This window comes from Oncorhynchus gorbuscha, linkage group LG15 (genome assembly GCF_021184085.1).
Source record: "Oncorhynchus gorbuscha isolate QuinsamMale2020 ecotype Even-year linkage group LG15, OgorEven_v1.0, whole genome shotgun sequence".
In the NCBI taxonomy this organism is placed as follows: Eukaryota; Metazoa; Chordata; class Actinopteri; order Salmoniformes; family Salmonidae; genus Oncorhynchus; species Oncorhynchus gorbuscha.
The window spans coordinates 30,152,904-30,166,462 of NC_060187.1; the positions used below are offsets into that span (position 1 = coordinate 30,152,904).

Here is a 13,559-nt window from a genome sequence, read left to right on the forward strand (position 1 = left end):
GACTGAGCCCCAGGATGTAACCTATGTCGGATTTGAAAGATTTTCAAATGCAGGAACCAATTATCCGCTTTGTTTTGGTGTCAACAGAAGTAAAACAGTCAGTAATGATGATAATGCTACCGTAGGAGTGTCTGTTTACTGACTGCTCAACTCAGAGCATACTGAAATGGGCAAAGGAAACCGTATCTTACAACACTGTGTGAAACAACCTGTGGTTTACATACGTCTCAAGGCAGCCTTGAGCATTGCAGAGGGAGAGAAAGTGTGCAATTTGGCATCCTATTAAGTTGCCATTTAGTTTTTAATGAGCTTCTTATGTTGTGGTTTGTTATTTTGAATTATTACAGCTCGTCATTCATTATCCCCTCCATGTAGCTGGGCTCTGGGTTTCCTTCATGCTGGTAGTTTCAGGCTTTGTTAGCGCATTAATTAACTTGATATTTCTTTCTAGGCATAGGAGGGTCATGTCAGACCAGGTGACAAAATACATTTCATCGAAGTTGTAGCTTGTCACAGGTAGTAGGCAAACCTAACTATACTAAATGCATTTTGTTTACCACTGTTTTGATTACTACATGATCCCAAATGTGTTATGTCATAGTTTTGATGTCTTCACTATTATTCTACGATGTAGAAAATAGTAAACATATAGAAAAACCCTTGAATGAGTAGGTGTGTCCAAACTTGAATTTTTTCACAGAACAAGGAGTTACTGTATGAAATGAGTTAGTAATTCCCTGGCCCAGACAGCCATATTGACACTTGTCTCTCAGAATACTACTTAGTGGTCACACAATCATTTCCAGAAACTCTCTCAACATGCCTGGCTGGTGAAAAATATAACTCTGTGACATCGTCAGCTCACTCCCTCTAAAATTGTAGACAGCAGCACATACCGTATACATCACCTATGATAACAGATGTTTGCTCACCAAGGAGAACAAAGACTGTACTTTTAAATGTGCTTGGGGGTTAACAGCAGAGGCAGATCATGAGATGAGAGCTTTTGCCTGGGTGCAGTGAACATGACCAAGATGGTGTGTGTGTAAGAGTGTTGTGCAAACACAAAAGCCCATTGAGGAGGGCAGGCTGTGACAGTAATTGAATACATGTGTTTCTGTCTGGCCTCAGTGACGTGGCCAACTCATTCTCACACAGTGCAGGCAAGGAGTCAGTAAGCACCACCCTATAGGCCCACTACTTATGAATATGATGAAATGGACAGACAAACAGTCTTTATTGTTATTACCCATCATGTGCCCCAAATTAATTTTAATTATTTTTAACCTTTATTTAACTAGGCAAGTCAGTTAAGAACAAATTATTATTTACAATGACGGCCTAGGAACAGTGGGTTAACTGCCTTGTTCAGGGGCAGAACAACAGATTTTTACCTTGTTAGCTCGGTGATTCGATCTAGCAACCTTTCAGTTACTGGCCCAATGCTCTAACCACTAGGCTACCTGCCGCCCCTCTTGAGTACAGAAATGTAATTTTAAGATAGGGCCAGCCTATAGCATTCTAGGATTAGTATTCTAGAGTTTGGGCCTCCCGGGTGGCGCAGTGGTCTAGGGCACTATATCGCAGTGCTAGCTGTGCCACCAGAGACTCTGGGTTCGCACCCAGGCTCTATCGCAGCCGGCCGCAACTGACAGGCACAATTGGTCTAGCGTCGTCCGGGTTAGGGAGGGTTTGGCCGGTAGGGATATCCTTGTCTCATCGTGCACTAGCGAATCCTGCGGCGGGCCGGGCGCAGTGCACGCTAACCAGGTCGCCGGGTGCACGGTGTTTCCTCCGACACTGGTGCGGCTGGCTTCCGGGTTGAATGCGCTCTGTGTTAAGAAGCAGTGCGGCTTGGTTGGGTTGTGTTTCAGAGGACGCATGGCTTTCGACCTTCGTCTCTCCCAAGCCCGTACGGGAGTTGTAGTGATGAGACAAGATAGTAACTACTAACAATTTGATACCACGAAAAGGGGGTTATTGAAGTTATTGACCAGCCCACTAGAGAAGTGTCATTGACTTAAATAGGCTAATTTTGTTTAACATATTCTGTTCAGTACAGTGCTTGGTCTCTGGCTGCAGGCTATATTCAGGCTATAATAATCTAGCCTAAGTGTTTTTCTGACAGATAATCAGGGTGCAAAATAGTGTTTGCAATCAATGCTAATTAAATATAGAGTAGGGTGTTTTCACATATCATCCTCTTAAAATAACTGATCTCAGTCCTCTTTTTAAAGTGAACTATGGGGTAAAAAAAAAAAGCAGAAGAACTATGTTCTCTTTGTATGCACACTGCCCTTGCCTTTGAATGAGGACTCAACTCTTTTGCCAGTTCACTTCACCTATTTTGTGGTCCGAGGCCTCTTTACATTCACATTGCTATATTTAGAAAGGACCCAAGATCTTTTTCCAATATTCACTCCATGCACTCTGGGTTTTTCCATCAGAATGTGTTATTGGAGAGCTAGATGTACCTACTTACATTTAGGAAGATAATAGATTGCATTTAGTTAGATGAACTTTCGCACTACCATTTCCTGGTTGCTAAAATTCTAATAGTTTGCCTAATTTCAGTTTGTGACCAAGCAAGTATAGTGTAGATAATCATTGTACCATCTAAACCCCTGTGAAATATCTTTCCCATAACCAAAAATATTGTATTTTCAGCCTGGGAGGCATAGAAATATTGCATAGAACAGATCTGCCGCATAGACTTGTTTTCAATGAGAATGACAGATCTATAACTTTCATTTATATGTGAATTTGGTCAGGTCACCAAAGAAGTTATATATTGCAGCTTTAAAAGATGATCCATAATAATTGTAATCAGAAGATACTATTAACATGTAAATATTGTTAACATAATAAATATCAGAAAACTGCAGATTAAATAATACTGTAATTGAAAATTGTACACCCAATGTAGTCTACTGCCCCTAGAATATATTTTGTACCCTATGTTGTGATTCTCACCAAGTATGTTGGTGTCTTCTCACACTATTCAAACCACACAATTGAAAAAAAAACGGCTTATGAAGCTCTCTTAGCTTATAGATCACATATTGCAAACAAATATTCTGAATTTAAAAACATATTTTAGAATTTCTGTGCATCCTTGACAATTGCTAATCAATAGGCCTACCCCAAAACAGCACCCAATTTTTACCCAGGAAACTGTACATCTTCTCTGTCTTGTGGCACCAATGTGAGATAGTTTTAAGCAGGGGAACAGTGTTGCAGTAGTCTAGTGTGTGGTATGGGAAGAATGGCAATGGAACCTGGGGAGCTTTGTGTTCACATTGCTCTAAAAAAGGGTAACTGACCACGGAATTCAAGCAAACCGAACTCGGACCACCACTTGATGGTCTCAGTTTGGTTAGCTTTGGAGGCTCTTTTTTGACTGGTCTGAGTTCCTTTAGTGTTCACACTGCACAAAAAAATAAAGCAAACCGCACTAAGTTCACAAAGATTGTCTGAAAGGGACAAAGTGTGAACACCCTAACTATTAAAAAACTGTGTATAATTTTTCTGACCAGTCTCTAGATAAAAGTTGCCCATATTGGTTCTGAGTGAGTGGTAGAAGTTTGACCTGTTCCTTACCCCCTCCTCTCTCTCTCCTCCAGGGCTTTGACCCTCCCCATCAAAGTGACACCAGAACGGTTTACATCGCAAACCGCTTTCCTCAACATGGCCATTATGTCCCTCAGCGGTTTGCAGACAACAGAATCATATCATCGAAGGTAAGGCAGTGGTGTTGAACACCTAGGTTGTGTGTCAAGAGCAACAACAAATGTTCAAGTTACGCAATCATTTTATTTCAGTGCCAAACAACTCACACTTTGATGTTCTTGTTCTTTCCTCCCCTTCCGGCCCCCAATCCCCGCTTTAGTACACCGTTTGGAATTTTGTTCCCAAAAACCTGTTTGAACAGTTCAGAAGAATAGCCAATTTTTATTTTCTCATCATATTCCTGGTTCAGGTAAGAGCTTGCCTCAGCACCCAGTCTACCATATTTATAACTGTTACTGGCCTAAATACTATACTATTACTAAATATTGTGCTAAAAATATTGCTGTGTGCTCTTGAGCATACTGTGCCCGGAGGTCCCCAACAGCTAACCTTCGGTATTCATCGGGCTACTCTTAGAAGCCACACTTTGGTTTCTGCTTTCTGTGGCCGCCACTGTGTCCAATTCTAAATTTGTTGTTTCGTTATGCTTAGTCAATATTCATGAAGCATTTTCTGCAATAAGAATGGCTTCAGTTTACGAATGGCCAGTGTGCTTTTATGTTAAATTAGGAAATGACACTATTGCCAACTGTTTTCTCCTTTGACATAATCTCTTCATTTTGCAGCTAATGATAGACACCCCCACTTCCCCTGTCACCAGCGGACTTCCTCTGTTCTTTGTCATCACAGTAACTGCCATCAAACAGGTGAGAGCAGTAACAGGTTTAATTCCTCTTTTCTTATCAACAGTAGATCCAAGAAATTGAATGTGGTTACTTATCAAACATACTGTACTTTGTCTGGATGTCAGAATGTCTAGATGGTTAAATCTCATTCCTTCCTCCATCACTCAGGGCTATGAGGACTGGCTGAGGCACAAGGCGGACAACGAGGTGAACGGGGCGCCTGTGTTTGTGGTGCGCAGTGGCAGCCTTGTGCAGACCCGCTCAAAGAACATCCGAGTGAGTCACCGTGGTGTCATAATGAGTCCTGCCTTAACACTTAGCATACCCTACACCCACATTTCAGACAAACGGCTACATTTCACGTAACTCCCACTTTTGGCTGGTGCTTTGTACCACTGTGTTAAAGATTTGTCAGAAAGCCATGAATGTAAAACCAATGTACCACCCACAGTCTCAGGCGTTACATTCTTTGCTTAAATGTTGTTACTCACTATTCTGTGTGAAATGTCTTCACTGGGTAGTTTTTAAATAAGATGATTTGTTCCCAATTAACAAATGTTAGAGATGGCTAGCCAATGTTAAATATCAGCACTCTCCATTCATGTACTCTGATAATTCACAAGGTAAAATAAATCACACATTAAAGATGGAATCCGCAGTACGGAAACCCCCCCCCCATGGTAAAAATGATTGCAGTACATATTGTGCTCTAGTATAGCACGGGCAGTGATGTCTGATGAGAAACTGTTTGTTTGCAGGAACTTCTTTGTTGTAATATCGCAAATGGGCGTGGCAGTTTCACCATGAAGTATTCTAGCTTTAAACTACCAGAAGAATACGTGATTTCAAGTGCTCTTTTAGTTTGCATCTGCAGAACTGTGAAAGAAAAACAATGTTGCAGTTTTCACATGGGGAAATGTTTTCTCTTTTTAAAACCGTGCATGGTGGCATTCACTATTGAACTAGACTGTCTAGTCTTCAGAAATATTGGATTCTGAGGTCGTGGATATCATGGGAGAGTTTTGCTCCTCATTAATCTGTTGTGACATGTCTGTCTGTGCTGTCTGCTCAGGTGGGGGACATAGTCCGGGTGGCCAAAGATGAGACGTTCCCAGTGGACCTGGTCCTCTTATCATCAGACCGAGCTGAGGGGACATGTCACATCACCACCACCAGCCTGGACGGAGAGACTAATCTAAAGGTTGGGCTTTTAATCTTCCGTCCCCACTCTCACTTTCTTTCTCTCTCTGAGCCCCTCCATGATAGTACTTGTGCAGTCTGAGACATCTCATGTTTTTCCCAGAGGCAATATATCTAATTATCTGTTTCTAATCAAAATGCTTGTGCCAAATAAGTTTATTTATCAATTTAACATTTTGTGCAATGTTTTTTTTCTTGTGCAATCTTAGTGGTGCCTTCAGTTCCAGCTACTTGTATTTTATGGCTGTTTGCAATAATGACATTAGAATGCAATGGGGGATGGAATTGCTTTCTCACTGAGGGGGTTTTAGCACCAGATTGGATTTTGCCTCTCAAGCAGTCAGTGATTCAGTTAAATTATAAATGTAAACCTAACAAGCCCGTGGCCTCTTTAACCTGTTCACCAGTAGACAAAGGCTGGCGCTGTAAGGGATGCATTCCTTTCTAAATCATTATAATGTACACTGCTATTTCTTTGCTTTTAAGGCTTACTGTCTCACTGTAAAAAAGTATACTTCTATTCTATAAAAAGTGATATATTTGTCCCTCTCCTTGATTGTATCCTTACGCTCTCTGTGGTCCTGTAGACCCACTACTCTGTGCCGGAGACGTTGGTGTCTCAGTCGGTGTCCAGGCTGGAGGCCCTACATGCTGTGCTGGAGTGTCAGCAGCCAGATGCAGATCTGTACAGGTAAGGTACAGTCACCCTGCGCTCAATCGCCAGTCAGAACGCTTAGCTCTTCTTTCACTGACCCCGGAACTGAACAGGACTATTTATTATTTCTCACATTCACATTTCTACTGGCTGGAATGGAGGTCTTTTTTTAGGGTTGAATGACAGGACTGTTGGTGTTGCAGTTTCTCTGTTACTCTCCCCACTCAGCAGAAATGCTTCTACTTTCAGGTTTGTCGGGCGAATAACAGTAACACAACAGGGAGAAGAGATTGTAAGGTGAGATTGAAAAATTTGCAATTCTAGGGTTGCATGGGTGGAATGGCACAAATTGTTTCTATTTTCTGTTTAAAAAAAAGAAGTTATTCTGTTGTATCATTCACTATTTGTCTCTGTGTCATTAGACCCCTTGGACCAGAAAACCTACTGCTTCGGGGAGCAAGACTAAAAAATACCAAAGAAATTTTTGGTAAGTGGCTTCTGGCTCTCATTGTTGCCATCCATATTGTTGTCGGTCCTCAATTATCTTCTGTTGAACTCAGTTGCCCAGTTAGTTGTTGTCTATGCAGGGTTCAGTAGAGTTCCATTCTTGATTTGCAGGTGTGGCAGTTTACACTGGGATGGAGTCCAAGATGGCCCTGAACTACAAGTGCAAATCCCAGAAGCGCTCTGCAGTGGAGAAGTGCGCATTAGGACATTTTGAACCTCTAAAACAACTCTGAACACTTCTGAGTTTCCTCTTCTCAGGTTTCAGGTTCATCTCTATGTACACCAGACAGTGTGTATCTGTGCTGTTTTTCCCTCAGGTCCATGAACACCTTTCTGCTCATATACCTGGGCATCCTGCTGTTTGAGGCGATCCTCAGCACCATCCTGAAGTACGCCTGGCAGGCTGAGAACAAATGGGACGAGCCCTTCTACAACCAGAAGACGGAGCAGGAGAGAAACAGCAGCCAGGTCAGTCACTGTCTTGAGACTTTATTCACGCTGATACGTTATGGTCTATAACAGAGGATCTTAGATTTCATAGGATTCTTGGATACTTGTTATTTGCAAATAGTTTGTGGTTTTGGGGGATAATGTGTTGGAGGTGGGAAGATGTATTACATTTTCAACATCTCTTGGTGTGGCTTCCCATACAGTAGCAGTGGGTATGACTCAACATATTGTGACAGGATATAAGCGAAAGTGCCTCTCACCCTGACAGTCAATAAGAAAGATGCTCTCCTAAAATCTCTGTTTGCTTTCCAATGAGGTCTCAAGCCATTTGTTGTGTGTTCATCTACCACCCACTTCCTTGTTGACAGATCCTGAAGTTCATCTCTGATTTCCTGGCATTTCTGGTTCTCTACAACTTCATCATCCCCATCTCGCTCTACGTCACTGTGGAGATGCAGAAGTTCTTGGGCTCGTTTTTCATTGGCTGGGACTTGGACCTCTATCATGAGGAGAGTGACCAGATGGCTCAGGTCAACACATCCGATCTGAACGAGGAGCTGGGACAGGTACGGGCACCAAGCATTTCGCTGTGGGTCTCAACGTCATAGCTGAGTTAGTTTGTGTGAGTGTGTAATGATCAGCCTCTGTTTTATTTCTGTTCTAGGTAGAATACGTATTTACGGATAAAACCGGCACCCTGACGGAGAACGAGATGCTCTTCCGTGAATGTTCAATCAACGGTATCAAATATCAGGAAATCAATGGAAAGCTTGTACCTGAGGGAATGACGGATGACTCGCCTGACCGATCTGTGTCTCCTCTGGTAAACACCATTTAAAACCTAACATATTGCTCAAGTGACTTGTGACAGTATTTATCCATTCACTGTCTGTCCATTCATGAAATATACAGGTTATGTCTGCATTTCTACCCATGTGTTATACTTGTGTTCATTGACTATCCTCCTGGCTTTGGCCCATCAGTGGTTTGATGACTCTAGGTACTGTACTCATGTCTGTCTGTTTGTCTCTCTCTCTGTCTGTCACCTCTCAGAGTCGGGAGGAGTTGCTGTTCCTAAAGGCAGTGTCGCTGTGTCACACAGTACAGATCAGCTACGAGCAGCCAGGCGACTGCCCGGGGGATCCCTTCTCCCACGCTAATGGCTTCTCCTCCCAGATGGAGTACTATGCCTCCTCGCCGGACGAGAAAGCACTGGTGGAAGCCACGAAAAGGTACCCAGAAGGATAGCTGTCATGACGTGCTGTTCAACCCATTTGTACGGTGTTGGTGAATAAAATTAATATCTATAGATATGACCAGTGCTGGTCTCCCAGATCTTTTTGGACATACAAGCACTCAGACAAATGAAGATTTATTGAGACAAATGGTTTTCAAGGTTCAGCACATTCCAGACCTGACTGACCTAGCTGACCATGCATTACAGTTAGGATCATTTATGGGCAACAGTCTGCATGTTAGTATTTATGGTCAGCAATGTCACATGATCAAATTGAATTGCAGGATGGGGGTAACCTTCATTGGTAGCCACGGAGAAACTATGGAAATAAAAACATTTGGAAAGCCAGAAAAGTAAGTATAATTTTGTATGATTGAAGACTCCATGGCATTTTGTGTAGATGATGAACCTGTACTGTGCATAACAAGTGATGTAATTCCTTGTCCCACAGGTTTAAACTACTCCATGTACTAGAATTTGATGCAAACAGAAGGAGAATGAGTGTCATATTACAGACACCCACAGGTATAGTGATTTATCTCCATATTAGACTTGAATGGCTCATTTCATAAATGTTGTATTAGCATTTCATTACAGGAGGTCCTCTGTAGCTCAGTTGGTAGAACATGACTCTTGCAACGTCAGGATAGTGGATTTGATTCCCGGGACTACCCATACTCAAATGCATGCACTCATGACTGACTGTAAATCGCTTTGGAATAAAAGCATCTGCTAAAATGGCATGTAATTAGATAGATGTTACCCACCTTTGATTTAGCCCACCTTTGATTTAGCCCTGTAATGTGGTTTCAGTCAATTTCCCTGTCTTTCATATTGGCCAAGACTGATTATAACAACTCATTTGCAATATATTTGGTCTATTGCTGTAGGGGAAAAAGTACTATTTACAAAGGGAGCGGAGTCAGCTATTCTTCCTTTTACTACAAGTGGAGAAATCAACAAAACAAGAGTACATGTAGATGAATTTGCCTTGGTGAGTATACCACATCAAATCATATTAGACTAGGAACTATTTCCAGCCCTTATGTGCAGCAGATTTTTACTATGCTGAATGCTGTCTTTTAATATCTGTACTGAAGAGCGCACCAGTGCAGCTGGGACACTTTCTGTCTGAAATGAACACATGGGTACTTGGTTGCTCACGGACACATGGACACCCTCACATACCACATTTTCATTCCACAAGATTGGAGATACATTTCACACTTGTCTGAAAAAAGTCCCCACATTTTTCCATGTGTGGGCTCTCGATGGCGTATAAAAAAAATATATATATATATATATTGCACTGTAAAGATTACTTTTGGTCCTTTCCCCCCAGACTCCCCCACCAAAATCAATAAATCCTGCATCTTAACGGTCAATTTATCCAGACATCAGGATCTACTGAGAGATTGTTTTTTTATAGCAGGTGTGTGGTTATTTGATATAGAGCCAGTCCCTGACAGCTTCTCATTTCTTTCTCTTTCCGCTCTTTCTCCCCCCCCCTCTCCAGAAGGGCCTGCGGACGTTGGTGGTGGCCTGCAGACACTTCAGTGTGGAGGAGTATGAGGACGTAGACCAGCGGCTCCACAAGGCCCGCACGGCCCTGCAGCAGAGAGAGGAGAGGCTGGCCGAAGTCTTTAGCTTCATAGAGAAGGACCTGGAGCTGCTGGGAGCCACCGGGGTGGAAGACAAGTATGTCAACAACACTGTGGTGTATGTCTGGTCATGGGTTAGTTAATTGTGAAACCAAGCAATGTTATCTGAAAGGGTTGGGCTATTTGAACAATCGATCAGTAGAGTTTAACATATACAGTGCCTTTAGAAAGTATTCACACCCCTTGACTGATTCCCTATTTTGTTGTTACAGCCTGAATTCAAAATGGATTAAATCTATTTTTTTTCTGATCCATCTACACATAATACCACATAATGACAAAGTGAAAACATGTTTTTAGATTTGAAATACAGAAATATCTGTTTAACATAAGTATTCACACCCCTGAGTCAATACATGTTAGAATCACCTTTGGCAGTGATTACAGCTGTGAGTCTTTCTGGTTAAGTCTCTAAGGGCTTTGCACACCTGAAGCATCATTTATCAATATTGCATAGAAACTGTTCTAAAATACTACTTTCCAACGGAATTTAGAATGTTCATATGCGTAGAAAAAGTAATTTGCACACCAGTACGAGAGAACCATTGATATAAATACCAATTGTTCTTAACCTCGGTGCTCATGCAGGACTTTGGCTATTTGCATTTCTAAATGTCCCTAATTAACCAATAAGGGTCCGAATCATCCCTCTAAAGCCTGTGTGTAATATACAACACTATACCATGAAATACATTGCAAGCAAAAAAAGCTACGAAAAAAAATATGAAATTCTCTGAGACTGAAATCGAAGTGCTAGTGTCAGTGTACTTCAAGTAAGTAGGCAACACTCACCAGTGAGCCATCCATCCTCAACAGCCCCCTCCTGTAGCCTTATAGGCCAACATTGCTGTTCTGCAGAATGAATTGAGTCGTGCGTACCACATGGCCACCTTGCCATCATATTCAGTAGCGTCTTTTACGCATCACATAACCGATCACATGCACATTAAGAGTGGAAGCGGTTTCTGTTCACATAGTTGCACTTGTTTTGGGATGGTGCTTTTATGGCAATGTGGGTGCTGTCTATTGCTCCGTTTGTATTTGGGAACCCATTGATGGCAAAGAAACCCCTCTTGACTTCAACTTGTTGTGCGATAGTGTATGGAAATTGTATGTTACAGTTCGTTTTGCTGATGATTGCGTCCAAAACATTAGCTCATTGAGGGCTGTGAGATGCCAATCGGCCAGGACCGTGTGAAAAGTGCTAGTTGCCAAAAACACGAGGGTGAATGGCGCTTGGATGTGCACAGGAATGTCATGTTTGCCATTTTAAAGTAGGTCTTAAATCCTCGCAAAGATCCTATAAGATTAGTTTGGGGAAACAATATCTGATGAGCCAATCTGTACTTTCTACAAAAAACGTCCCATCTGTCTATAAAAACGCGCTCTCTGCGAAATGCAGTGTGTGCCAAATCTTCCAACAGAGCAAAATCAGCCTCTCATTCGATTTCACAGTAGCTGACTTTTATAGTATTTCAACAATGGTTTTTCTTTCACACGTGCCTCTAATTTAACTCATTACTGTACTTTATATGGATTATTATTGTAACAAATGCACTGATGATGTCAAATGATATGCTGCATGAATTCACAATAGAAATACAATGGAATCAAAAAATGATTTAACATGGCACTAGAGGCACATCACTTCCTCCTGTTCCTTTTCCACAGATTGTTTACCTTAACAGATCATTGTGACTCATCACCTCCGTGCAGCAGGAGCCTCCCTGGGCTGGGGGCTGGGCTCAGTCCTCCTGAACCTAATTCACTTAGCCAATCAAACATGACTCATGCCTTTCTGCATGCAGCCCTTGCAACGTGTCAGTCACCTAGTGTGCTGCTGAGCATAAAGACATTGCACACGTGCTGCTGGAATGAGATGGTGCTCTGAATTTTGGGATCTAGGCTCTGTTAAGATTGGTTAGAGGCAGATCTCTAGAAAGGGTCAGGATCCAACATTCAAGCTAGTTTTTATGTGATTGTGTTAAGGGGCCTGTCAAAATAAAATGTGATTGGGCATGCTCCAATAAAACAATAATGTAACAGGCTCAACTGCCATCTGCATCTGGGTTGGTTTTGAGTACATCTTAAGGCGACTAATCATGTCTAAGCTGATTACAACATTTATTACATAGAATCCCTGACTGGTGTAGCTCCCTGTCAGTCACACATGCTGAACAGTGGCCATGGAGACACTGAAAGTCAAATCAGTTTATTTGTCACATGCGCCCAATACAACAGGTGTAGACTTGGGGCTCCCAAGGGGCGCAGTGGTCTAAGACACTGCATTTCAGTGCTAGAGGTGTCACTACAGACAACCTGGTTTGAATCCAGACTGTATCACAACTGGCCGTGATTGGGAGTCCGATAGGGCGGAGCATAATTGGCCCAGCGTCGTCCGAGTTTGGCCAGTGTAGGCAGTCATTGTAAATAAGAATTTGTTCTTATTTAGTAAATAATTTCTTAACTGACTTGCCTAGTTAAATAAAATTCAAGAAATGATTTACTAAATAAATTAAAGTAATAAAATAATAAGTAACGCAATAAAATAACAATAACGAAGCTATATACAGGGGGTACCGGTACCAAGTTAATGTACGGGGGTACAGGTTAATCAAGGTAATGTAGGTAGGGGTAAAGTGACTATGCATAGATAATAAACAGCAAGTAGCAGCAGTGTAAATAATCCAGTGGCCATTTGATTAATTGTTCAGCAATTTTATGGCTTGGGGGTAGAAATTGTTAAGGAGCCTTTTGGGCCTAGACTTGGCGCTCCGGTACCGTTTTCCATGTTGTAGCAAAGAGAACAGTATGACATGGGTGACTAGAGTCTTGGACAATTTTTGGGGCCTTCCTCTGACACCACCTAGTATATTGGTCCTAGATGACAGGAAGCTTGGCCCCAGTGATGTACTGGGCAGTACAATCTACCCTCTGTAGCGCCTTACGGTCGGATGCCGAGCAGTTGCCATACCAGGAATTGATGCAACCATGCTCTCGATGGTAGAGCTGTTGAACTTTTTGAGGATCCGAGGACCCATGCCAAGTCTCCTGAGGGGGAAAGGTGTTGGCCGTCCCTCTTTACTACTGTCTTGGTGTGTTTGTACCATGATTGTTTGTTGTTGGTGAGGACACCAAGGAACTTGAAACTCTCGACCTGCTCCACTACAGCCCCGCCAATGTGAATGGGGGCATGTTCGGCCCTCCTTTTCCTGTAGTACACGATCAGGTCCTTTGTCTTGCTTACGTTGAGGGAGAAGTTGTTTTCCTGGCACCACACTGCCAGGTCTCTGACCACCTCCCTATAGGCTGTCTCATCATTGTTGGTGAAGCAGATGCAGTCTGGGTTTGGTCAGTGGCAATCCAGGAGAGACTCTGTTGACGTTTGAGTGTGTGTGTGTGTGTGTGTGTGTGCTTGCTCTGTAGTGAGACCC

At 42.4% G+C, this 13,559-nt stretch overlaps 1 protein-coding gene across 3 annotated transcripts in view; it reads left to right on the top strand.

The window, feature by feature from the left end:
* The window catches only part of LOC123996905 (phospholipid-transporting ATPase IF-like), a 44,169-nt gene that overhangs the window by 2,047 nt on the left and 28,563 nt on the right, over positions 1-13,559 (top strand). For all 3 annotated transcript variants that reach the window (XM_046300730.1, XM_046300731.1, XM_046300729.1), the window contains exons 2-18: positions 3,624-3,740; positions 3,890-3,979; positions 4,356-4,436; positions 4,584-4,691; positions 5,488-5,616; positions 6,203-6,306; positions 6,520-6,567; positions 6,693-6,757; positions 6,889-6,970; positions 7,095-7,245; positions 7,596-7,793; positions 7,892-8,050; positions 8,281-8,459; positions 8,749-8,817; positions 8,916-8,989; positions 9,355-9,458; positions 9,981-10,162. In XM_046300730.1, coding sequence (XP_046156686.1) covers positions 3,624-3,740; positions 3,890-3,979; positions 4,356-4,436; positions 4,584-4,691; positions 5,488-5,616; positions 6,203-6,306; positions 6,520-6,567; positions 6,693-6,757; positions 6,889-6,970; positions 7,095-7,245; positions 7,596-7,793; positions 7,892-8,050; positions 8,281-8,459; positions 8,749-8,817; positions 8,916-8,989; positions 9,355-9,458; positions 9,981-10,162 — 1,940 coding nt within the window. The remainder of the gene's footprint in view (positions 1-3,623; positions 3,741-3,889; positions 3,980-4,355; positions 4,437-4,583; positions 4,692-5,487; positions 5,617-6,202; positions 6,307-6,519; positions 6,568-6,692; positions 6,758-6,888; positions 6,971-7,094; positions 7,246-7,595; positions 7,794-7,891; positions 8,051-8,280; positions 8,460-8,748; positions 8,818-8,915; positions 8,990-9,354; positions 9,459-9,980; positions 10,163-13,559) is intronic.